This window comes from Heptranchias perlo, chromosome 9 (assembly GCF_035084215.1).
Source record: "Heptranchias perlo isolate sHepPer1 chromosome 9, sHepPer1.hap1, whole genome shotgun sequence".
Classification (NCBI taxonomy): Eukaryota; Metazoa; Chordata; class Chondrichthyes; order Hexanchiformes; family Hexanchidae; genus Heptranchias; species Heptranchias perlo.
In genome coordinates, this window is record NC_090333.1 from 19,042,043 (window position 1) to 19,068,761 (window position 26,719).

Sequence of the window (26,719 nt, forward strand, 5' to 3'; positions counted from 1 at the left end):
CTAACTATCCTATAATCTCACTTTGGGACTGAGAAATAAGTTGTGTACTGTTTAAACTTTGCTGTTATGGTTTATGATGCCATCCAAGCCCTTTGACGAGATTGATGCTTTGTAAACATGTCCGTATATATTATTCTCTTAGCAAATTATCAGATTATTAAGGTCAGGTGGATTGGAGGGTGGAAGTGCCTTAGTCTGGCTGTGTAACTCAGTGGATTATGAGAGTATCAGGAACCACTGGAAAAAGTGTTTGAAGTGATGCTATGCAGTCATTTCACACTTTTTTTTGATTCCACCCATCACCAAGTACACTTGCTTCCACCTTTGCAATATCACCAGCTCCCTAACTCGCCCTCCTAAATCCTAAAACCCTTATTCACACTTTTAGCACTGCTAGACTCGATTTCTCCAACACCCTACGTTCCACACTCCTGACCTCCATCTCCATAAACACCAATTCATCCCACATTCTGCCACCGCATCCAGTCCCATATTTACCCTACTTTACCATCACCCTCGCTGACCTACACTGGTGTTCCGACCCCCAATGCCTCCTCATTTGAATTGCAGCACTGATGCTGGAGTCCGGGTTGCCTCTGGCAGCGGAAATAGAAAGTAATGAGTTGTTGCAATTCTGCATTTTGTAAGTTTTCTGTGGACTATTGAGATCTACAAACAAAGACCACATTGAAATGTGAAGTTTTTGGGCAATTGCATAGAATTGTACGGTAATGCACTTAGGGAGGGCAAACAGTAAAAGGGAATACGCAGTAAACTGGAATATATTGAGAGGTAGAGGAAGTGAGAGACCTTGGAGTGCATGCGCACGGGTCCATGAAGGTGGCAGTACAGGTAGATAAGGTTGTGAAGAAGGCATACGGAATGATCTTCATTATTAGCTGAAGTATAGAATACAAAAGCAGGAATGTAATGATGGAACTGCATAAAATGCTGGTGAGGCCACAGCTGGGGTATTGTGTGCAGTTCTGGTCACCACGTTACAGGAAGGATGTAATTGCTCTGGAGAGAGTGCAGAGAAGATTTACAAGAATGTTGCCAGGGCTTGAAAATTGCAGCTACGAGGAGAGATTGGATAGGCTGGGGTTGTTTTCCTTGGAGCAGAGGAGGCTGAGGGGAGACTTGATTGAGGTGTACAAAATTATGAGGGGCCTAGATAGAGCAGACAGGAAGTACCTGTTTTCCCTAACAGAGAGTTCAAGAACTAGAGGACATAGATTTAAGCTGATTGGCAGAAGGATTAGAGGGGACATGAGGAAAAACTTTTTTTACCCAGAGGGTGGTGGGTGTTTGGAATTCGCTGCCCAAATTGGTGGTAGAGGCAGGGACCCTCAACCCTCTTAATAAGTACCTGGACCTGCACCTAAAGTGCTGTAAGCTGCAGGGCTACGGACTGGGTACTGGAAGGTGGGATTAGCTGTAAGCTGCAGGGCTACGGACTGGGTACTGGAAGGTGGGATTAAAATGGGCACCTGGTTGTTCTTCGAGCCGGCGTGGACACGATGGGCCGAATGGCCCCCTTGTGTGCTGTATCTTTTCTATGGTTCTAATCATAGAATAGAATCATACAGCACAGAATGAGGCCATTTGGCCCATTGTGCCTGTGCCGGCTCTTTGAAAGAACTATCCTATTAGTCCCACTCCCCTGCTCTTTCCCCATAGCCCTGCAATTTTTTCCTTTTCAAGAATATATCCAGTTCCCTTTTGAAAGTTCCTATTGAATTTGCTTCTACCATCCTTTCAGCCAGAGCATTCCAGATGATATTAACTCACTGCATGAAAAATTTCTCCTCAACCACCCTCTGGTTCTTTTGCCAATTATCTTAAATCTATGTCCTCTAATTACTGACTCTTCTGCCAGTGGAAACAGTTTTGCTTTATTTACTCTATTAAAACCTTCCTTAATTTTAAACACCTCTATCAAATCTCTCCTTAACCTTCTCTGCTCTAAGAACAATCCCAGCTTCTCCAGTCTCTCCACATAACTGAAGTCCCTCATCGCTGGTATCATTCTTGTAAATCTCCTCTGCACCCTCTCTAAGGCCTTAACATTCTTCTTAAAGTGTGGTGCCTGGCATTGGACACAATACTCCAATTGAGACCTAACTAGTGTTTTATAAAGGTTTACCATAGCTTTGTTGCTTTTGTACTCTATCTCTCTGTTTATAAAGCCCAAGATCCCATGGCTTTGTCCTGCCACCTTCAAAGATTTGCTTCTGAACCCCATGTCTCTCTGTTAAATGGTACCATTTAGTTTATAATGCCTCTCCTCATGCTTCCCCCCAGAATGCATCACTTCACATTTCTCTGCATTAAATTTCAACTGCCATGTGTCTGCCCATTTCACCAGTCTGCCTATGTCCTCCTGAAGTCTGTTACAATCCTCCACATTGATTACTACATTTCCAAGTTTTGTGTCATCTACAAACTTTGAAATTATGCCCCCTACATCCAAGTCCAGCTCATTCATTTACATCAAAAAGAGCAGTGGTCCTAATACCAACCCCTGGGGGACACCACTGTATACTTCCCTTCAGTCTGAAGAACAACCATTCACTACTACTGTTTGCATTCTATTTCTGAGCCAATTTTGTGTCCACATGGTCACTGCCCCATCAATTTTAATAACAAGTCTACTCTGTGGTACTTTATCAAACGCCTTTTGAAAGTCCATATACGCAACATTAACTGCACTACCTTCATCAACCCTCTCTGTTATTTTATCAAAGAACTCAATCAAATTTGTCAGACAGGATTTGCCTTTTACAAATCTGTGTTGGCTGTCATTTATTAACCACTTTGAAAAACATGGAAAATTAATTTTGTTCTGGATTATGGTCTCGAAGTTTCCTCACCACTGACGTTGGGTTGACTGGCCTCCATTTACCAGGATTATCCCTCTTTTTTGAACAAGGGTGTAATATTTGCAACCCTCCAGTCCTCAGGTCCACTCCCATATCCAAGGAAGACTAAAAGACTGTGGCCAGATTATTTTCACCCTTATTTCCCTCAGCTACCTAGGATGCATCCCAACCGGATCGGGTGACTTTTCTACTTTGAACGCAATGCTGAAGTACTGAATTACTGCTTTACATCTGTCTCCACTTCACATCTGCCTCCACGAGAAGATTTTCCTTTTGGTCTCTAATTGACCCCACCCTTCCTTTGACCATCCTTTATTAAAGCCTTTAGAGTCCCCTTTATCTGATATAGTCTCATAATTGCATCACCAGACATGTAATACCCAACAATTATTGGTCAATAGCTAAATGCCACTTTGTTTTAGGCCTCCCAAAATGCCATAGTTACATAATTGACCATATACTGGGACAGTGGCTGCACTTATTTTGATCTGACTGTGACATTTGATATAACTTTATAAAATCCTCACCAGAATTCATGAAATGGCAGCCAAAAGTATTTGGAGCAGTGAAATGCTGTTACTGGTTACCTTTACAATATGGGGTTGGACAAATAAAAGTCATGATTCATGCCTGTGTTTTTTTCATTGATTAGCAAACAGATTTTTGTGTGGAGAAAAATTCACCAGTAGCTTTCACCAAATGATTGTGTAACATAATGTTAAGTGGTAACTAATAAAATGCCATCCTTTAGTGCATTGTGCCAGTGTGATCGGAAAAAGGTTCACATGCACGGCGTGCCAAATGATGCATTTCTGACTTTGGCTGTTCTGACTTTTGGATGAAGTGCTGAAGGCACATTCTTTCTGGCTCTTGGGATCAATGTAACATTGAGACCAATGGAGAGAAAATAAAATATATTAAAAGTCAATTATAACTTTGTCCCTTCTGATTTGTCTAGACATCTGCATTTGTGGAATGAAAGTATCTTCAATGACTGCCAAAGATCAATAAACTTTTTTTTGTGTGTGTTTAGTTTAATGGAACACTTGTTACTTGGATTTCAGTGACACTGTGTTCAAACTGTTACAGAATTTTGTGAGCTGTATGTAGATTCAATCATATTCTGGCACATTTTCTATATTTTGCAATCAACTTTTGCAATGTAGTTTCTGAAGGAAACCAGAACTAACATTTTACATTTTTTTTGTTTGAATACAAACTGTTCATTCTACAAGTGTGGGTAAACAAATATGCCTGCCAAAAAAAGTCAGCCTCCGCAGAAAAAATGCTGTAAAAATAATATATAAATATTTTAACACATGGTAATTAAAAAAATTGAATTCTCTGGCCTCCTTGCACAACCTTGATTTTTTTTTAAAGCTTAGACATTAGGGCCCAGAGTTTCCACTAGATTGCGCTGGCTTCCTCAGCGCAATCTGTCCGAGTCAGCGCAAAACATCCCTGAATTTCAAGGAGGGTTTTAAAATTAAGCTAGATTTCTTAGGCGCAAAAGCACGAGTAGGCATGGTTTAAACGTTTTTAAATAGTGAAAAATACAAATTTACCAAGAAACTGGCTAGTGTTATCCAGTGAAAATAGGAAATGCTTCCGTATAGTGTTTTTTTGAGTCATTTTCAGTGAGTTTAAATAAGGCAGAGGACTAGACACCATTATTAAAAATGCTTATTTGTAGTGATAAACCCATTTTTAGCTGTTTAAATAAAACTGTACAAGGTTACCACTCTTAAATACATCAATGAATATTTTTGATTGCAAAAAAAATGGAACGATTACACTATGATAAGCAGCCGGATTGCGCTGTTTCGTGGCAGATTTTATGTTTGTGATTATGTTGATGCATTTTAGCGGAAACTCAATGTAAAATGAGTCTCCCCAAATGCCGATTGCGCCCAAAGCGGAAACTCCAGGCCTAAGTCTTTAACACAAATAAATAATCGAATATGTTGACTGCTATTTAATTCACAGTATTTTAGGTGCAAGTGGGCGGCCATTGAGTACTAAAACTTTTCAAATTGTATAACATATGGATTTTCACTTTTGCCCACTTCCTTAAATTTAATATTCTGCATATTTTGAAATTTGATCGAATGTTGATTTGTCATCTCACATAGATGAAGAAATACCAGTGGAAATAAAAATTACATTTCTATTTTTACAAATTTGCAGAAAAGTTGCTCGAATTTTTGTTACTTAATATCCTTGTCAATGCTCAGACAAAAAAGGTGCTACAAGTTTGCAAATTGTGAATCACTAAACCTCACAAGGCACAATAATGCATTTGCAACTGCACTGAGATGATAGCACTGCCTTTGGGCCTGCTAGTAACTAAGGATCACATCTTCCTTTTGCCATAGACACATGCATATACCCTGCTCCAGGAAACACAAACCCTACATACCTCTCCCTTGCTCCCACACTCTCCCACAGCCCCTCACTCCCAGGCATGCGTAATGGAGGTGGTGAAAAGACTTATGGTTGCAAACGCTAGTGTAATTGGTTCAGTAAAATCTTTGCTTTATTAGGCATGACATATGAAATGCCTAACTGCATAACTCCTAATAAGATGAAGGAACCTCATGTGAAAGATTTGCATTTATATAGCACCAAAGAAAGACAGACATGCATTTATATAGTGCCTTATCACAACTCTCGGTAACGTTCTAAAACGTTTCACATGCAGTGACCTGCTATTTGAAGAGCAGCGTCAAAACACAAAAGTAGTAGCCATTTTTCACACAACAAGATAAATGACCAGTTATTTGATTGAGAGAGAAATGTTGACCAGGAGTCTGGGAAACTGACTTTGAATAGGACTGTGGAGGTTTTAATGACCACCTGAATCTTTGGAACAGAGACCTCAGTTTTATGTCTTATCCAAAGGACAATAACTCGAGCAATGCAGTAGTCCCTCAGTATTATACTGAAATGTTAGCCTAGATTCTATGCTCAAGCCTTGGCGTGGTACTTGAACCCACAACCTTTGACTGAGGCGAGTGTATTACCAACAGACTAACTGAAGACTGAATAGTACCAATACAAACATTTCTAAAATTGACAAAAGCCTGCACAAATGTTGTATTGTATGCGAGGAAGTTTCAGCAGGCTGTGCTTGTGTGTTAAGAATTTTTGCTTGTGTCACATTTCTTGCTTTTTAATCATTTGTGTTTTAACTTTGCTTGATTTTTGGTTGCTCTATGATAGAGTTAAAGTACAATATCTGAGATTACTGGCTGAGTGATTTATTACTTGTACTTTGTACCTTTTTATAACTAGTTTTGAACTTGTGGAAAAAAGGTAAACAATCTAGGTTAGAAATTTTATATGAATAGATTTGATATCTGAGGTGTAAAATTATATTAAGTTTGGAGTCACAGAAAGTTGTGTAGATGGGAGTAGGAAGTTACAAAGGGACACAGACTGACAAGGCGAGAGTGCAAAACTGTGGCAGTAGAATTCAGTGTGAGGTCATCCGCTTTGGATTTGAGAAGGACAAATCGGAATATTTCCTTAATGGTGGGAGACGAGGAGCTGTGGAATAGCAAAGGGATTTAGGTGTCATACACTAATCATTAAAAGCTAGTGCACAGTACAAAATGTAATCCTAAAGGCTAATGGAATGTTGGCCTTTCTCTCAAGGGATTGGAAAACAAAAGTGAGGAAGTGAAGCTTCAGTTGTACAGAGCCCTGGTCAGACCCGGTCTGTGGTACTGAGTTCAGTTTTGGGCACTGAACCTCAGGAAAGATATATTGGCCTTTGAGGGGGGTACAGTTCCACTTCAGAAGGGAAAAACAGAAAGGCAGAGAATTATTTAAATGATGATTGGGAAATGTTGATGTACAAAGGGAGCTGAATGTCCTTGTACACCAGTCACTGAAAGCAAACATGCAGGTGCAGCCAAGCAGTTAGGAAGGCAAATGATATGTTGGCCTTCATTGCAGGAGGATATGAGTACAGGAGCAAGGATATCTTACTGCAGTTATACAGGGCCTTGGTGAGATCACACCTGGAGTATTTTGTGCAGTTTTGGTCTCCTTACCGAAGAAAGGATATACTTACCATAGAGGGAGTGCAGCGAAGGTTTACCAGACTGATTCCTAGAATGGCAGGACTGTCGTATGAGGAGAGATTGGATCGACTCGGCCTATATTCACTCGAATTTAGAAGAATGAGAGGGGATCTCATGGAAACGTATAAAATTCTGACAGGGCTAGACAGACTGGATGCAGGTAGAATGTTTCCCCTGGCTGGGGGGGGTCCAGAATGAGGGGTCACAGTCTCAGGATACGGGGTAGGACATTTAGGTCTGAGATGAGGAGAAATTTCTTCACTGAGGGTGGTGAACCTGTGGAATTCTCTATCACAGAAGGCTGTGGAGGCCAAGTCACTGAATATATTTAAGAAGGAGCTAGGTAGATTTCTAGACACAGAAGGCATCAGGGGTATGGGGAGAGATCAGCCATGATCATATTGAAGGGCCGAATGGCCTACTCCTGCTCCTATTTTCTATGTTTACAGCACAGATTCACTGGAATGATACCAGGGCTTAAAGGTTAAATTACATTAATGTAACAAGTTTCATAAACTTGGCTTGTATTCCCTTGAGTGTAGAAGGTTGCGGGGTGATCCAATTGAGGTGTTTAAAATGATTAAGGGATTCAATGGGGTAGATACAGAGAAACTATTTCCTCTAGTGGGGGATCCTCAAACATGGGGGCCTAATTTTAAAATTAGAGCTAGACCATTCAGGAGTGAAATCAGGAAGCAATTTTTTCTCAGTAGTGGAAATCTAGAATTCTCTCCTCCAAAAGGCTGTGGATGATGGGTCAACTGAAAATTTCAAGACGAAGATTGATAGATTTTTGTTAGGTAACATTATTGAGGATTGTGGAACAAAGGTGGATAAGTGGGGTTGAACTACAGATCATCCATAATCCAATAGAATGGTGGAACAGGCTTGAGAGGCTGAATGGCCTACTTCTATGCCTATTGGGAAGCAAATGCTGGAGACTTCTGTTCATTTTTTACTCGGTTCAAAATTCCTTTGCAGTGTTTTTTTGGGGGGGGGATGGGGGGTGGTGGGGGGGCGTATTAAAAGTATCTAAGATTGTCTTTTATCTACTTTGACATTGTTGATCAGAAAAATATAATTTCTTTTAAAGAATTAGTATTCAGATAGGTTGGAATGAACTACAGTTACATATTTTATATATATTAACTGTCTTGGGCACTCCTCCTGTTTGTTACACCTACACCTATGATATGATTTTGTCACACCTGGCAGTCACGACTTAACACAATACTTAGAATTCCTCTTGATATAGTAAAGTTTCTGTAGCATTCTATACTTACCGTTACTTATATTTCTGGCCTCCCAATGCTAGGTGGCGCTGCTGCTCTGCCAAAATCCGTCTCCTAAGTCTATTCATCTAGGCAGCGCTGTAGGTGAGTATCACTTCCAATTTAAAAGTTACATATTTATTTTAAATGAAATAGCTTTTTATTGGGCCTCTCCTACTGCCTGCACCCCTCCCCCACCCCCTTCACTGATGTCTCCTCTGTCGGATTGGCCCAACCACACCCCTCTTCTATGCCTACTGCATCCCCTTCCTCTGCCTGCCGTTCACGGGCACTACCTAACTTTGACATGTGGGAAACTGGTCCTCTCTGCCTCCTGCCCCTGCTTCCTAATATTCACTTGTTTCAGAAACTGACACATGACCTTTCAAAGTACTATGAGCTCTTATAATATACTGACTTTTACAGTCACCAAATTCATTAAAAACGCTCATAGCACTGAAGTGCCAGCTTCTGGAACCAGTGAACATTAGTGGGGTTGAGAGGCTGCAGATCTGGATGAGCTTCCCAAACTGGTGAAGGTTAGGCAGCAGTGTGCATGTCTACAGGGAGTATCCCTTCAAACAACTTTTGGGTGATATGAGGAGAGATGATGGTTACTGCCAGGGCTGTTCCTTTTAAAAGAAAAAATCAGATGATGCTGGTTGTGGAGGGGGAATAGGGATGAGGATTGAGGTTGAAGGGTTAGTGAGGGAAGAGAGATGAGGAAAGTGAGCAGTTGATGGGGCATTCAGCTAGGAATGGATGATGGTAATGGGATTGAGAGGGGAAGATGGGCTTCATTAGTCACAGTTATGAATTTTAAGGCAAAAGTGGCGTAAGGGGAACAGGGTGAAAAAGGAAATCTAAACAGAAACTAGAACGCAGAAGAAAGCAAAAGGTATTGGGATGCAGGGAGGAATGATAGAAAAGCAAGATTGTGAAGACCACTGGCACAAAGGAAAGGTAATAGTGGGAGAGCATAAATATCAAGGCAAAGGGTAAGGGAACAGTGGGAAGTGGAACGCAAGTTAGGGCAGGGGAGGAGAAGTAAACAATTGAAATATAGAACACAACAGAAATGACTCAGAAACAGCGAATGGCATTGGATGTTCCTGCAGGAAGATGGTAGTGGTTGTTGGAGGCCATTCATCTCAGCCCCAGGACATTGCTGCAGGAGTTCCTCAGGGCAGTGTCCTAGGCCCAACCATCTTCAGCTGCTTCATCAATGACCTTCCCTGCATCATAAGGTCCGAAATGGGGATGTTCGCTGATGATTGTACAGTGTTCAGTTCCATTCGCAACCCCTCAAATAACGAAGCAGTCCGAGCCCGCATGCAGCAAGACCTGGACAACATCCAGGCTTGGGCTGATAAGTGGCAAGTAACATTCACACCAGACAAGTGCCAGGCAATGACCATCTCCAACAAGAGAGAGTCTAACCACCTCCCCTTGACATTCAACGGCATTACCATCGCCGAATCCCCCACCATCAACATCCTGGGGGTCACCATTGACCAGAAACTTAACTGGACCAGCCATATAAATACTGTGGCTACAACAGCAGGTCAGAGGCTGGGTAGTGACTGTGGCGAGTGACTCCCCAAAGCCTTTCCACCATCTACAAGGCACAAATCAGGAGTGTGATGGAATACTCTCCACTTGCCTGGATGAGTGCAGCTCCAACAACACTCAACAAGCTCGAAACCATCCAGGACAAAGCAGCCCGCTTGATTGGCATCCCATCCAACACCCTAAACATTCACTCCCTTCACCACCGGCGCACAGTGGCTGCAGTGTGTACCATCCACAGGATGCACTGCAGCAACTCGCCAAGGCTTCTTCGACAGCACCTCCCAAACCTGCGACCTCTACCACCTAGAAGGACAAGAGCAGCAGGCACATGGGAACAACACCACCTGCACGTTCCCCTCCAAGTCACACACCATCCTGACTTGGAAATGTATCGCCGTTCCTTCATCATCGCTGGGTCAAAATCCTGGAACTCCCTAACAGCACTGTGGGAGAACCAACAGCACTGTGGGAGAACCTTCACCACACAGACTGCAGCGGTTCAAGAAGGTGGCTGACCACCACCTTCTCGAGGGCAATTAGGGATGGGCAATAAATGCCGGCCTCGCCAGCGACTCCCACGTCCCATGAGTTTTAAAAAAAGCCCTCTGTGGCACCCTTCATCACTATGCCTTACAACCTCTTTTTTCCCCCACCTCCCCCCACACCACCCATCAAAGAAGATGAGAGAGAAAAGCTGAAGACGAGAGAGAAGCTTAAAAGAGAAAGGCTGATCGAGAACCAACAATATAAAAATGATGGACTGGAAGGGAGATCCCGTATGCAGCTACTCACCATGAGCAATGTCGTGGAAGATCCACTGTAATATATTAAAAGTTTTGCTTTCAACATACACTTTCTGTTTGTCAACTTACTTGCTGTGTTACAGTTTCATCACATTTTTCCATCACACCTGCATGTCACACATGGTATGTATATTTACCATGCTTACCTTTCAGTTCTTCCAAACTAGGTGGCGCTGCTGCTCTTCCAACCGCCGTCTCCCATGTTGGTTTGTTAAAGTGGCACTGCAGCTAAGTTTATTAATTTAGATTTATGTTTATTTAAGACCTCAGTGGGCCTCAGTTTATTTAATAGTAAGTTTTATTTAAGGACTTGGGCCTCTGCTGTTCCCAGGTCTGGCTCATGGAGACTTAGGATAGAGGTTGCCTCCATCACTAGACTTCAAGGAACTGGTCTGTTCTACCAGTTAATGATCCTTGTCCATCCCATTCCCTATGCTCCATCTCTGACCAACCATCTGCTGGTGATGTTCTGCTCAGGTCTCTGGCCGCCAACCACCACTTCTGCCCTCAGGTGTGAGGGGGAGAGGAGCAGATAGGGGCTGATGTGGTGGAAGTGGAGAGGGAATGGAGGTGTGAGGGAAGAGACGACAGAAGCAAGGGAGGGAAGGATCGAGGAAGTGAGGGGATCGTATGAATGGGTAGGGAAGGCAATGAAAACTGGGATAGTAGCAAGGGGTAGGGGAGGTGATTGGAGTGAGGCAACAAGGAGAAGCAGGGGAAGGGGAGTGTGGGGCATGGTAAGATACAGAGCTTGATAGAAGCAAGGTGGGAAAGGGAGAGAGAAAAGGTAGGGAATAAGATGCAGTGTGGGGTTATGAGTGCAGAGACTGGGCAAGCAGGCTGGACCACTACTCCCTTGGCTTTGCTTTCACTGGTACCTTGGAAGCGTGTTTCCTAATGGGTTGGATGATAACAAAAAGAATAAAACAAGAAATGAAGGCACTATATTGCGGCTCTTTGGGCTGAATGGCTGTGTGAATTCATTCACTTTGAACACGTGAAAATAAAGTTAAGGGTGGAAGGGGATAAATGAGTTCCTTTTTTCGGCTAACATGATTTATTCCTAAATCATAATTAGTGTAAGTGAACTTTTCTATTTAACGACTTAAATTGTCAATCTTTTCATTACAGTAAGAATGATGGGAAAGTTACTCTTCAGAATGAGGTGAGTATAACGTCTATCGTGAAAATATATTGCAATTTTAGTTATTAATTTAAATAACTCTCTTTTTGCTCAATATGGTTGCCTGGAAAAAATGTGCCCCTCCGCACCCCCCCCTTTATTTTCAGAAAGAAGGAAAAAAAGAGAAAGCGGTTGTGGATGGTGTTTTCTTTGCAAGGATCTGGCGAATTTTGAAAATAATGGTGCCTGGAATGGTTTCACAAGAGGTAGGTGTTATATATTTGTTCAAGTGAAGACTGTGATAAGTAGTGATTTGTAAATCGGGCCTATTAAACTGAAATTAATCAGAATGTAACACCAAGCAGAGGTGAGAGACCTGCTTCCTGAGGGAGGGAAACTGGGGTCAATGAACCTATGTACCCCTTGCAACTGGTTAGGGAACAATATCGGCTTTGGAGGAGGTTACCTGCTTGCTGATATCAGCCAGATGATGATGATGCAGGCTGGTGGCTGAGGAGAAAGAGCCCAAATGACAAGGAAGATAAAAGATATTTTAAAGTTTCAGGATGAGCTTCATACAATTTTAACATGATTTTTTTTCTCTGAGAGTGTACTGGTTGATATCTCATGGCTCAACTCTCAAACTAAAATTTGGACCAGTCAATAGAATCCTGAGTTTGGATCTGGGCCACTTGAAGTTTAACTTTCAATGTTCATATATATTATAATGTTAATTGAAACAATTAATTGAAGTGAACTAAATTAGATTCAAGAATATCTTGAATTTCTTCACTTTTCAAGCTGCATATATTTTTTGGGCTCACAACAAAATGAAGGAGTTCTCAGAGGCATAAGTTCCCGAAATCCAATATTAATTTTATATGAACCAATAAATGGTTTTGTAGCAACAATGTTGATGAAAAAAAATCATGTGGGGAGAAAAAAGTTCCAGTTGCTCCCCCCACGTTGAGGCTAGTGTACCTCAGGGTATTTTACGTAGCATATAGATCAGGTAAGTCCCAGATTCAGTTGCTGGTTTGTGTCAACTTGAATAACCTCAGCCAGACAGTGATGGACACTAATATGAGCTTTGGTATGCTTAGGCTGTAGAGGGTGAAAGAGGTCTTCCAAGATCGCTGCTTCTGATTGCTGACCTACTGTAAAGTGTGCATGTGTGCGTCAAGTGAGGTGATGATCAGGCTTGGCTGAGATGCTTCCCTCTCCTTCCTTTCCACAGTCAAATAGAGATTTATATCTTCAAAGGAGGGTATGTGATCTTTGAAAAAAATGATTTCTGCCTGCACCAAGGTGTCACATCTCTAATTAGAGCCACTGAGTGGAATCCAGATACTTTCTCACAGGGCATTACAAAGGGATTGTAATCTCCCAACTATTCCTACTACATCTAAATAGTTCTGCTCAGAGTTATATTGATGGAGACTTGGGAGCAGTACCTACCTGTCTCTCTTTGGGGTATGCAGGGTGTTTACCCTCAAATTTAAAAAGATATATTTGTCACTTTCTGTCATGGCCCCTCCTTTCATTAAAAACGAGATAATCTAGATTGTGATATTGTACATATCAGCAATTGTGCAGTTTGTTGGAGGAGAATAAAACAAATCCATTCAAAAAATATCAATAAATTCAAAAAATACCATTAACAACAAACATTCTTCCTTCAGACGTTCAATTCTCATTTCACTGTATTGGTGGGAAATAGTATTCCAACCTTGAATACTTCTTTTCGTCCCCTCTCCCTTTAAAGAGTTCTTTAATGCTTGTGGTCTACAGTAATCAAAGCAGCAAGAGATCCAAGTGCTGCTACTTGGTGCAACCTGAGTCTCATTTTGAAGAATGCATCATAACAATTCCTGATTGCTAAAGCAGCCCTTTGTACAAGATCACAAGATAATTACTGATGAGGTAGGCTATTTGGCCCATCTTGGTTTGTCCATCCAGAATGACCCTAAAGTCTCCCCATTGCAGCATCCAGTTGGTTCTTGATTTGATTCCAGGGTTCTTGCCTTCACTATTCTACCCAGGTGCTGATTCTGAATGCTTTTATGTGAAGAAAAATTTCATGATATCAGTTATAAATTTGTCTCTTATTAGTTTGAATCTGTGGTCCTTTGTTTTACTTTTGCAATTTAAAATAATTATCCAGATTTGATACTTGGGGGAAATATAGTGAGTGTAGTGTACATGGACTTTGGGAAATCCTTTGACAAGGTAACGCATGGGAGATTACTAGAGAAGATAAGGGATATGGAATTATGGGGAGGATATCAAAAGGATGGGACAGGGTAGATAGAAGCAGACGGTTTCCGGTAGTTGAGGGGTTAAAAACGAGGGACCATAGATACAAGATTAAATGTAAGAGATTTAGAACAGAGGACAGGAGAAACTTCTTTACACAGAGGGATGTGAGGCTGTGGAATTCACTTCCAGTGTTAGTGGTTGAGATAGAAACAATGTCAACATTCAAGGTTAGATTGGTTAGGTGGTTGAAGGAAAAGGGGTTGATGAGATGGGAACAGTGTGGATAAATATAATTAGATTGATTTGCTCACACGGAGGGTGAACACCAGCATGGACTGGTTGGACCAAATGGCTCGTTTCTGTGTTGTAACCTCTATGTATTTCTATGTAAATATACCTATGGGAAAAATATTCTCAGACGGACTGCACAACATTAAATTTACTGTGGAAAATGGGTGGGGGGGTTGAGGAGTAGTCTATAAATGTATTAACTGATCATGTGCAAAAAAACTCGAGTATTAAACTAGTCAGCTTTAACTTTGAACTGCCCCAAATAAACCATGTCCTGGACTTGCCACACAAAACCCTTAGCAAATCACTGACTTAAAAATTGGATGAAAAGCCAATGAAAAAATATGTGTTGGTGCATTTATATTGGAACAACTACTTCAGGAAGTATTTAAGAATGTTTAAACTGCCCACACTCCCAAAAATATTTATTAATTTATTTTTTACAGCTCTTTCCAATATTGAACCATTTATTAAAATGATGTTCCAAAGTTATGATCAGTGTTGCTGCCAAATTCTTCTTCATGTTGCTCATATTATTTGTTCAACAACCTCTATTGGCAATAATAATTTTGGCAGGTATATTTACAGCATACATTCATGATTTAAAATGCAAAGAAAATGCAATGGAATGGATTCTTTTGCTGCTAGAGTTTGAAAAGTGTTTGTGAGAACTAATGGAACTCATTACTACACATGTAGGCTTTATTTTGAATTGAATTGGAAGATCCCTGCTTTATGTAATACAGGATATTACCGTGTTTCAAAAACTTGATCATTTTACAACAACAACAATGACTTGCATTTATATAGCGCCTTTAACGTAGTAAAACGCCCTAAGGCGCTTCACAGGAATGTTAATCAAACAAAATTGCACACCGAATAAGTAAGTATTAGGACAGAAAAAGAGGTAGGTTTCAAGGAGCGTCTTAAAGGAGGACAGAGAGGTGGAGAAGTTTAGGGAGGGAATTCCAGAGCTTAGGGCCCAGGCAGCAGAAGGCGCGGCCGCCAATGGGGGAGCGATTAAAATTGGGGATGCACCACAGGCAAGAATTGGAGGAGCGCAGAGATTTTGGAGGGTTGTAGGACTGGAGGAGGTTACAGAGATTGGGGAACGGGGCGGGGGCGAAGGCGAGGCCAAGGCCATGGAGAGATTTGAAAACAAGGATGAGAATTTTAAAATTGAGGCGCTCCCGCACCAGGAACCAATAAAGGTCAGCGAGCACAGGGGTGATGGGAGAACGGAACTTGGTGCGAGTTAGGATACAGGCGGCAGTGTTTTGGATGAGCTCAAGTTTATGGAGAGCGGAAGGAGGGAGGCCAGCCAGGAGAGCATTGGAATAATCGAGTCTAGAGGTAACAAAGGCGTGGATGAGGGTTTCAGCAGCAGATGAGCTGACACAGGGGTAGAGATGGGTGATGTTTCGGAGGTGGAAGTAGGCGGTCTTGGTGATGGAGAGTATGGATATGCGGTCGCAAGCTCATCTCAGGGTCAAGGTACAAGGAACATAGGAATATACAGAGCCAGGAAAGACCACTGGCATCCATCTGACTGATCCCAAAGTTTGAAGAATACCATACTCTTGTCTCTTCCATCTCTTGGTTACTCCTTTTGCCAAAAAACTATTAAATATCTTAATTCAATTATTATAACAATTTTACAGGTAAAGATATGAATAAGAAGGAAAATATTGATCTCCCTTGGTGTAAAATACCATTGTTTTAGAAACAGAAACTTTTTTTTTCAACCTCTCTTTCCATCAAATGTTCTTTCTCAAGCCAGATACATTTTTCTTCTTGAAGGCTTTGTGTGGCCTTTTTGAGTTATTGTAAACAATTTTACAACACCAAGTTATAGTCCAGCAATTTTATTTTAAATTCACAAGCTTTCAGAGGCTTCCTCCTTCGTCAGGTGAACGATGTGAAAATGAAATCCTCGAAATGAAATCGCATTTATAATTCACAGAACAATGCTTGGTGATTACAGACAGTTTTTTCAACTGCCCGTTGCCAAGGCAATCAGTGTGCAGACAGACAGGTGTTACCTGCCAGGTCTCACAGAATATACAAATCACCAAAAAAAAACAACAAACAAAAAAACACAGAGATAGAGAGGTAGAAACATAGAAAAGACAGCAACTGACCCGTTATATTAAAAACAGATAAGATTTGTTCGCTGGTGGGGTAACGTGTAGCGTGACATGAACCCAAGATCCCGGTTGAGGCCGTCCTCATGGGTGCGGAACTTGGCTATCAATTTCTGCTCGACGATTTTGCGTTGTGTGTCTCGAAGGCCGCCTTGGAGTACGCTTACCCGAAGGTCGGTGGATGAATGTCCATGACTGCTGAAGTGTTCCCCGACTGGGAGGGAACCCTCCTGTTTGGCGATTGTTGCGCGGTGTCCGTTCATCCGTTGTCGCAGCGTCTGCATGGTCTCGCCAATGTACCATGCTCTGGGGCATCCTTTCCTGCAACGTATGAGGTAGACAACGTTGGCCGAGTCACAGGAGTATGAACCATGCACCTGGTGGGTGGTGTCCTCTCGTGTGATGGTGGTATCTCTGTCGATGATCTGGCATGTCTTGCAGAGGTTACCGTGGCAGGGTTGTGTGGTGTCGTGGACGCTGTTCTCTTGAAAGCTAGGTAATTTGCTGCGAACGATGGTCTGTTTGAGGTTGGGTGGCTGTTTAAAGGCGAGTAGTGGAGGTGTGGGGATGGCCATAGCGAGGTGTTTGTCCTCATTGATGACATGTTGAAGGCTGCGGAGAACATGGCGTAGTTTCTCCGCTCCGGGGAAGTACTGGACGACAAAGGGTACTCTGTTGGTTGCGTCCCGTGTTAGTCTCCTGAGGAGGTCTATGCGATTTTTTGCTGTGGCCCGTCGGAACTGTCGATCGATGAGTCGAGCGTCATATCCCGTTCTTACTTTTTTGAGTTAGAGTAACGAATAGCGATGAATTGTGGTTTACATCCACTAGGAATTGGATTGAGGCTCACTGTAACATTTCACTCACAGCTGATAGAGAGAAACAACTTTGATCTTAATATTTGTGTCTACATTCTAACCGATCCATTGTGTGAATTCACTATTCTTTTCAACTGTAAAATGTGCATGCATGTTTTGGCTCAGCAATTCCTTCATTTTTACTGTGTCTACCAAGTGTCAGCTTGGCTGAGTAGTCCCATTCTTATCTCTGAGCCAGAAGGTTGTGGATTCAAGACCCCACTCTAGGACTTCATCACATAATCTAGGCTGACACTTCAGTACACTACTGAGAGAGTGTTGTATCGTCTTTCGGATGAGGTGTTAAAACTGAGGTCCCATCTGTCTGTTCAGGTGGATGTAACAGATCCAACGACACTATTCAAAGATGAGTAAAGGAGTTCTCTTGGTGTTTTGGCCAACATTTGTCCCTCAATCAACACCACTAATACCAGATTAATTGGTCATTTATCTGTTTGTGTGACCTTGCTATGTGCAAATTGGCTGCTGCTTGTGACCACACTTCAAAATTAATTAATTAGTTGTGAAGCGCTTTGGGACATCCTAGGATGTGAAGGGCGCTTGTTACAAATTCGGGTCTCCAGTAGATACCTTTGCAGGTTCAGTGACATCAGTTGTGGTCTGAGCATCTTACTTTTGAGAGTTGCCTCTCACAGCCCAATATCTACTTGTACAGTAGTATCCACTTATGTCTCACACGTGTATTTCTTCAACCTGTCTGAAAGAGGACCAAGCACACACGAGTCAAGTCTTGATACGAATCATTAAGCTCTTTTATTTCCCATCAGGTGAACATATTAGAACATGCTACTCTACCCCACGTCAGTGGGCTATTTTGCATGACTTGAAGTTAATTGTCTAACTTCACCCTCCTCTATTCCATTCTTCTTACAGCCGTACTGTCTCCAGCTTTTGTAGTGCTCTCTGGTTTTAAAAGCTTGACGGTGTCAGCTTTAAGTCAACCTAACTATCCCTCCAGCAGCTTAATTTGATAATGATCCCTGCTGAGTTCTAATGAATAGAGTTGCCACAGTGATAATAAGCGTGACCAATCAATGGAATGTCAAACTATCTTTCATTGTCTCTAGGACGCTGGTTCAGACACCCCGCCTGAAATCTGATCTTTACCTGCAAGTTCTGTTTTGCTGTGAACTTAATCCCTTGAGAACTAAGTTTAGCTCAGCAGTAGCATTTTAACCCATATTACACCAAGATTTCCCGTGGTGGCATAATCTGAAATTCCAAAATATGACAGAACTGTATAAATGTACGTTTTTTGTTTCTTTGCAGTTGGTAATATGTGTGGCAGCTGCACTATCCAAATACTTGCCTGATGTACACAATTATTTCAGTCTTGAAAATCAGGATCCTTATAAACTTAATGCATAACTCAGCGATTTCTAAAAATCTCATCAACATTTTTTTATTTATTCACTCTTAACTAAAACTTTTGAAAAAATCCATTTTGCCAAAGCTCAAATAAATTTATATTTAAATTTATGATCTACCGGAACAGTAATTCCAATCAATAACTGGTCAAAGCTCTTCTGTCTTACTTTCTATCACTTTTATTTTTTTAAATAAAAATATTCCTAGTGCCTCCCACCTCTTCTGGAACCAGTAGAGTTTTGGAAAAAGCACCTCAAATGCCAGTTTAAATGGGAAACCAGAGTCTAAGGATATTTACAGTCAGTTTTTATCACTGATTTAAAAACTTTGGGTTTTATTCCTAGCATTAAACAAGTGGGTCAATATCAGGGGTTATTAGAGCCCCAATAACTCACTGCAGTGATTCCATGAAGACGTTGTCAGTGAGCTACAGGCAGGCTTTAAGTAACTGAATTGTTCCTGAAGTTGTTTACATCTGCTTTGATTATCCAAAACCAAAGTATTGCAGACAGAATGTGCTGCAGTTGATCTGTGCTGTTACACTTTTTAATGTTTCTTTCCTACTGCAATAGGTATTAATGAATAGAGTTGCCACTATAATGTCCATTTATCTCTAGCAAGCTGACTTGTAACAAAAGAACTTAACAGTTTCTTTATAGTGACCAAGTTGATGCAGCGTGTTAGATCGTAGTCAGCCAGTTGGGGCTGTTTAGGAGAGAAAGAGAGAAATTACGTGATTTTTGCTATGGGAGTGAAAATTAAGACCAAGCTGCATTAAGAAGGGTCCAACAAAGATCGGCCAGAATTTCTCCATGCCGTTTGTGAACTAATGTAAGGAATCTTACAACACCAGGTTATAGTCCAACAATTTTATTTTAAAATCACAAGCTTTCAGAGATTATCTCCTTCGTCAGGTGAGTAGTGAATTCACTACTCACCTGACAAAGGAGATAATCTCCGAAAGCTTATGATTTTAAAATAAAATTGTTGGACTATAACCTGGTGTTGTAAGATTCCTTACATTTGTCCACCCCAGTCCATCACCGGCATCTCCACATTTTGTGAACTAAGTTATGAAGAAAGGTTGATGCAGCTACTTTCACCGATGAAAAGACGACTGGAGGGAAACATGATACAGGTTGAAGTAAACAAGCTATTTAACTTGCAAAAGGAGCTTATGCCTAAAGGAAAATTCACAAGCCTTGAGCACAGTTAGAGAGATTAGAAAAATATCTGTCCACAGACTAGTGGGTAGAACAGATTGCCAGATAAGGTAGTTTATTCAGAGTTAATTGACACCTTTAAAGGTAGCTGCATCGATATCTGTTGAGAAAATAAATTTTAGAGATAGTAATAGCACTGTTCGATTTTTTTTTTAGTATCTGGGGAGGTAGAGGAAAGAACTTAGTGTTTCCTTAAGGTAGTGGTGTGGTGGGGGAGAGAAAGAGAAAAAAGAGATGGAATAACAATGTATGTATGCTGGATGGAGTGGGTTTGAAGGGCTGAGAGGCTTTTTCTCACTCCAGGCTTAATGTTCTTATGTAAATGAATCCTTATTACCATTGTGAACCTTGCTGCTCAGCAGGAGGAGCAATGGCAAAGCCCTATAATTAAGTCTCTGTTTCCTTAGCTAAGAACCCACGCATTGTGCAAGGGGAGATATTGAAGGCAATAAAAGAATGGAAAAAACTTTGTGAAGAAATTAAGTTTTAAAAATGTCAAAAATCTTCACTAAGCCCAAGTGTTTTTTTCTCCAATGTTCTTTTCATTTCTCCTCTCCTGAAGGCTAGTGACTAATGTTTGAGATACTGTTCGATGGATGCAGGCACAGAACTATACCTGAAGTATTAGTTACTGCATTCAGTTGCTCTGGTCCATTGTTCAGGCTGAAATGACCATTATTCAGGGAGCGAAGGTAGGCTATTCCAAAAATTCACAGCTGAGCTTGATTTTGTTTTCACTCTATTTCCACGTACAGTCTCCAGCAGAATCACTGAAAACTGACTCGGGAGCAGGAACTATATGTGTTTTTTTTTTCCTCATCCTGTACTCTTCACCCCTGGCTTATTGTACACCAAAACTTGGATACAGTGTAAATTAATTTTTCCTGTTCTTTGATTTCCTCTCATACCATGTGTCTTTCCCTGGCCAAGAGGGGTGTGTGGAGAATGTTCTCTGAGCCCTTTGCCAATGCAGTTCTCGATCTAGTTGCTAGGCTGTAGGGTGTGGTTATTTTACTTTCCTTCTCTCCTCCCTCCCAAGTGGCCTCTACTTGGTATGTCATTGTTGCAGTGTGGGGATTCAGAGGAAATACTTGTGTCCTGGCACTCTGTGATACCAATGTGCTGTGCCACCCTAGCATGCATTTGTAAATTAGAAATAGTCTGCCAATGATGATGTGAACCATTGTGACTTATTAGAGGGGAGGATGCGTTGTTTGAATTGGGCAAGGCATATTTAAATACTTGTTTTTCTCATTCTAGTCTGCCTACCTGATTCTCATTGCGGTAATGCTTGTTGCTCGAACCTACTGTGATGTCTGGATGATTCAAAATGGGACCTTGATTGAAAGGTATGTCTGCAGAGCTCACTGTTCATGATATCTCAATATCTGCATATAGGTATAGGAACAACTGGAATGAGAATCTTTTTTCACAGCAAGAAATGTCACTATTGAACCTAAATCCATGCTATTCTCAGTTGGGAGGGTAGAACTGTATCAAGAAGATGAGGGTCAATTTCCACACAGTGAGTTGCACTGCTTTTACATTAATAGAAAACGATTTGAATCCATTTGTGTTCTGGAGAGGTATTTACATGAGAGTTTCCTGGGTCAGCTCATTTGTATATCTAGTGGAGTAGTAATTGGTGCAAATCCTATGTAAAACAGGTGTAATCTGCTGGAATGCATGGAAATTAGAGTGCAGCCTTTTTAAGACAGTGGATAGTCAAGCCACTCTTCGTGGGGTCATTATCTGTGGTAGCAGGCACCTAGAAGCCACCTGTTGACGTGATTTTCTTTCCCTGAAAAACTTCGGGAAGGCCAAATTTCAAAAGATGAATGTATTGTGACGACTTACAGTACAACTGGCGTTGGCATGTAGGATCTCCAATGTTGTTCCACACGACCTGTACATTGAGTGGGTGCTCTTCCTGTTGAAATAGTTGAAGGATTATTCTGTGGGAAGCTCGCAAAGCAACTTGGGAGTCATTGATTGCACTCAATCCAGCAATCCCATAAAACTGGATTGCCCTATTTCGCTGCTGCCTTACTGTGATGCCAGTGGTGATGATTTTTCCAGCTCTACTGTAAATTTGTCCGTCACCTGACCAGTGCATGCCCATACTGCAGCCTGGCTGATATCCCATGGCTGCCTCAAATGAGTTTGTGCCGTAAAAGTTGAATGCAGCTATCGCCACAGGAAGAGCAGTGCAGGCAGATGAGCGTGGCTGAGGGTCCTCATGCATTTTATTTAATGGCTTTTCCTAAGAATACTTGGAGTGATACTGCACATTTGTTTTGATCAGTCAAGTTTGCATTGCATTATTTCATCTCTAACCTCAGTCTCTATGCATGTCATGGTTTGCAGTGCAATTATTGGTCGGAGCACCAAAGATTTCAAGAGATACTTATTCAACTTTGTCGCCACAATGCCAGCTGTAAGTTTGTTTTGTGTCATATATTATATCATCAGTGGTAGATAGCAAATACTGGATTCATAGTCACTTTTAGATACCTGCATAGCAGTATCTACATTACCTAATATTGTACTGTTTACTTTGTAAATCGCTAAATTGTAAAGGTTTCAAATGAAAGAAATTAAGGTTGGGTGAGTATTTCTATTAGTCAAAAACAGAAGTTGTGTTTCTTAAATTCTGCTTTTGTAGTGATATTAATTTGTAATTTATATTACTTCAGATATCTGTGGTAAATAATTTCCTGAAGTTGGGCTTGAATCAATTGAAACTTCGATTCAGAGTAAGACTCACCACATACCTGTATGAGGAGTACTTAAAGTAAGTCTCTGGCTATTGGAACAATATAGTACGGTATAGTAAATTTGTATAGATATTCAGAGATCATAAATAAGACAGTCTCGTCTCTATATTCTAACTTTTAGAAGTAAAAATGGAATATACATGGGCTGCATGAATGAATAATGTGGTATCATCCTGTTTGCTCGTTATCAAACACCAATATATTTTTAAATTAATATAGAGCAAAAAAAAACTTTGCTTATACTGCTTGTATTTTGAAATACCACCAAGGGATCGATTTTAACCCACAGTGGTTTTTGAGAAAGTGGGGAGGAGGTGTGGGGGGAGTGAGTGCAAAACCCACTCAGGCCTGTTTGTGGCCCAAAGTATTTTAACTCCCAGGCCTCATCTGTAGGCCACCAGTCAGCTGGTCACCCGAAGCAGCTGGTCGGCGAGTGGGAGGAAGTCATGGCCAGCACCAAAGGAAGGCTCGCCGGTAGGCAGGTAAGTCGCAGGGGAAGGGGATTTCGGAAGGGTCTCGTGGGTGTCTGGGACAAGGGAAGCCATCCTTCCGAACCACTGCCGGACCTGCCTTCACCTAGCGGGAAAGCCACAGCGGTTTCCCCACACAGCCCTGGGTTAACATACAATTGCGGTCCCATTGACAGACTAGGACCCGATTTGCATTAATTCATGAGGTTCCAGCGGGAACCTCAACCACCTAACTGCTGAGAGCAGTTAAAATGATGTCCAGTGTGATTCCAATGGGAACAGGACGTGCATAACGCACCATTTTAAAGGCCTCCTGCCCTGATCCCGCCGGGTGGGGTTTGTTAAAATCGTCCCCCAAGTTTTTAAGTATTTGGTGGGAGCTAGGGGGAGAGAATTAAAGATCGATGTCTGCAACTATCTGTACGTGAATGATCCAACTTCCACTTTTCCCCCCAGTTCCTGCTTGGATTTGCAGGAACTTGAGCCAAATAACTTAAATCACATTTTACATATTGAGATGCATTGTGGATTTGATTTCTACATTTAAAATAACATTGAACACTGTCTGCAAAAACACAATATTTGGTAAGAGTCATACTTTGATATTGAACCTTAACCTGGGATCAAGATGCGCTGAATTGAGTTATAAAATCATTAGGGTGGATTTTAACCCGGTTTTCCTCTCCCCCCTCCCCCCCCCCCCCCCCCCCCCCGCCTCTCCCTCTCCCTCTCTCCCCCCCCCCCCCCCCTCTCCCCCCCCCTCTCCCTCTCTCCCCCCCCCCCCCTCCTCTCTCCCTCCCCCCCCCCCCCTCCCCCCCCCCCCCCCCCTGTTTATTGTATCCATGTGATTTATAGCAGTTAGTGTTAATTGTATTCAGGTGGTGCATATCAATTGGGAACTCTCTTCAATCCATTTATAAGAGCTGATCTAGGGTGTGGTGCGGGTGTAATATGGAGCTCTGTGACTAAAAGCTTGGAAGTACCTGAAGACGAGGTTCTAGTATTCTATCCTTCGCTACCTGGCTAGCCAATTTATAACATAACCGACCAACTGGAATGGTGCAGGCGGGTGAGTGGGGGTAGCAACACGCTCTAGACCCGTTATTGTTCCCCACCATTTGTACCTGCCTGATTGCTGGCACGGGACACTGCCCACCTCAGAGGAGCGGGGGCCTAATTTGTATGGCAATGTCGCATCCCAACGATGTTATCGGAACACGCACGCTATTTTCACCTAAAGCCCCGCACAGTCTCCAACCCACCAGTAAAAGCCGGCAGCAGCAAGGATCCTGGCCACCGGAAGCTTAGGTAGGTGAACTTAAAAACTTTTTTTTTAATGGTTCCTTGTGGGCCAGGAGGAGCAGGAGTAGGTCCCTGGTAGCGGCCACCAAATTTGATTCCTGCCTGCTGGCATTGATATCACCACTGGCTTGGGGCAGGGATCTGTGCCGGGGCATGTAAATGAGGCCCGGGAGTTAAAATCTCCTGGGCCTTACGCTCTAGGGGGCAGGAGAGTTCTCTGACTGCTTCAGCTCCCGTTTCCTGGCCCAATTGTTTTTTCCAGTTTCATTAGCTTTGATTCTAACCATTAACATTTGCCACTCTTGAGCAAGTTCAGTGACTAAATATAAGGACCCAGTTGAGTCTAAAAATTAGTCGTGCAATTTATTTAATTGAGGGAATTTAATTAACTGCTGGAAACTACAGTATTAAGTCAATTTTATTAATATTTACATGAAATGTCTTCACTTTTATAGTTTATTGAACAGATATGATGTTTTTGTCCTGACAGAGGTTATACATATTATAAAATGGGTAATCTTGACAACAGAATAGCAAATGCAGACCAGCTATTAACACAAGATGTGGAGAAGTTTTGCAACAGCGTAGTGGACTTGTATTCAAATCTCAGCAAGGTGAGTTATATATATCACATCACTTATCCTCCTCTTGGAATTACCACAAATTATAAGCTTAAAATGAGATGATTCTTAATCACTTGTGTGTTGTTACTAACAGGCTCCCAAGAAGTTCCACTCTAATTAATTATCTGACATTTTAAAAATATTCCTACCAGTATGTAACTTTTGAAATATTGAAACTTTAGCTCTTGTGTATCAATTAGCATGAAAACAAGTGCAGCAGCGGATGTGTTCCTGGATTTTAACCTGATATAGTAACTGAGAGTACAGTAAGACTGGGAGAAATTGTACTGGTGTAGAAGCTGGAAAGTTGCAGATTTCCCATAGCCTTTTGTTTGTTCCAGACAATTCCTCTGGCAGAACATTACACTCTCAGGGAGATTCGGTACTCAAAGGTTTGTGACTGACGTATTGTCCAGGTTTTTTTGGATTAAAACCAAATGCTGAAATGCAGCTCAATAGATTATGTAAACTCGAGGAAACAGAGGCTCGGCTTAAGCATTGATGTGGTGCTCCAGTCATAATCTTGTAATGGACTGACAGCCTCTAAAACGTCTCTTTGGTGTTCTAAAGGGTGGGATCTGGCATGGATCCTGATCAAGCCCACTGGTCTGTTAGACCATACTGAGTTCAGGAGCAAGAGATGCATTTTATGCTGCTTGTCAACACGGCTACAATATTCTACCACTGGGTGGATATAAGCCTAGAAGTTACTATTGGCGCTATTAGAAGATAAATACTGAATATGTTTTTATACTTTTTCATCCGTTATTACCCATTTATGGGTAAGCGCTTCTACTGAAATAATATACAGAGGAACGTAATGAACGTATGTCAACTGATATCGACAAAAGTAATTTCTAAGCTGCAATCTTTGTTGGCTGCATTTGTATCTTCACACTCTTCTCTTGAACCCTGCAGTGTCTGACTCAGAGGCGAGAATGCTATCACCAAGCCAAAGGCTCACTCCTAGTACTGTTCGTGCAACAGCAACTTGTATTTATATAGTGCCTTTTAATGTAGAAAAACGTTCCAAGGTACTTCACAGAGGTGCAATCAAAAAATGAACATCTCAGGATACTTGGAAAGAGGTGGAGGAAGATCCTGAGCAGCGAGTAAAGGCAATTAAGAGGAGGGTGATATCGAAGGCATGGTCAAAGATGTCGTTTTTTAGGAATGTTTTGAAAGGGAGAGAGATGGAAAGGCAAACTGGGTTTGAATAAGATTCCAGAAGGCAGGACCATAGTGCCTAAAAGATCGGCCTTCAATGGTGGAGCAGAGGAACAAGAAGCAGTAATCTGGAGTTGGAGGAACAAAAGTTGCGGATTGCGGCATACGGCTAGAAAACATATCTTAACTGGAGTACAGCCAACAAATAGGGCTGAACTTAAGGATTCATGCTCTTCTACCAGCTTTTTCATCTGACTTCCCTACTTGTTTATCCAGTGTGGATCATGTGTGATTAGCAGGCAAAGGACCTAAATGCCCTGTAATCAAAGGGAGTTTGTAACATTTATAGAATAGAGGTGGTTAGTCAACATTACTATTAATCTTGACAAGAGTATTGGTCTGCTATTTTCACTGATTTGAAGGTAACACCAGCAACGATTTGAGCCACTTCAGATGGGGAGATAATCTTTCCTTAGAG

The 26,719-nt window shown here is 41.7% G+C and overlaps 1 protein-coding gene across 3 annotated transcripts in view; it reads left to right on the forward strand.

The window, feature by feature from the left end:
* Positions 1-26,719, forward strand: part of abcd3a (ATP-binding cassette, sub-family D (ALD), member 3a) — a 53,948-nt gene that overhangs the window by 865 nt on the left and 26,364 nt on the right. The window contains exons 2-8 of one of the 3 annotated variants that reach the window (XM_067989959.1): positions 8,286-8,346; positions 11,748-11,781; positions 11,907-12,005; positions 21,163-21,251; positions 22,270-22,339; positions 22,599-22,696; positions 24,942-25,065. In XM_067989959.1, coding sequence (XP_067846060.1) covers positions 11,979-12,005; positions 21,163-21,251; positions 22,270-22,339; positions 22,599-22,696; positions 24,942-25,065 — 408 coding nt within the window. In that variant the 5' untranslated portion in view covers positions 8,286-8,346; positions 11,748-11,781; positions 11,907-11,978. The remainder of the gene's footprint in view (positions 1-8,285; positions 8,347-11,747; positions 11,782-11,906; positions 12,006-21,162; positions 21,252-22,269; positions 22,340-22,598; positions 22,697-24,941; positions 25,066-26,719) is intronic. The other 2 variants (XM_067989957.1, XM_067989958.1) reach the window with 2 other exon arrangements.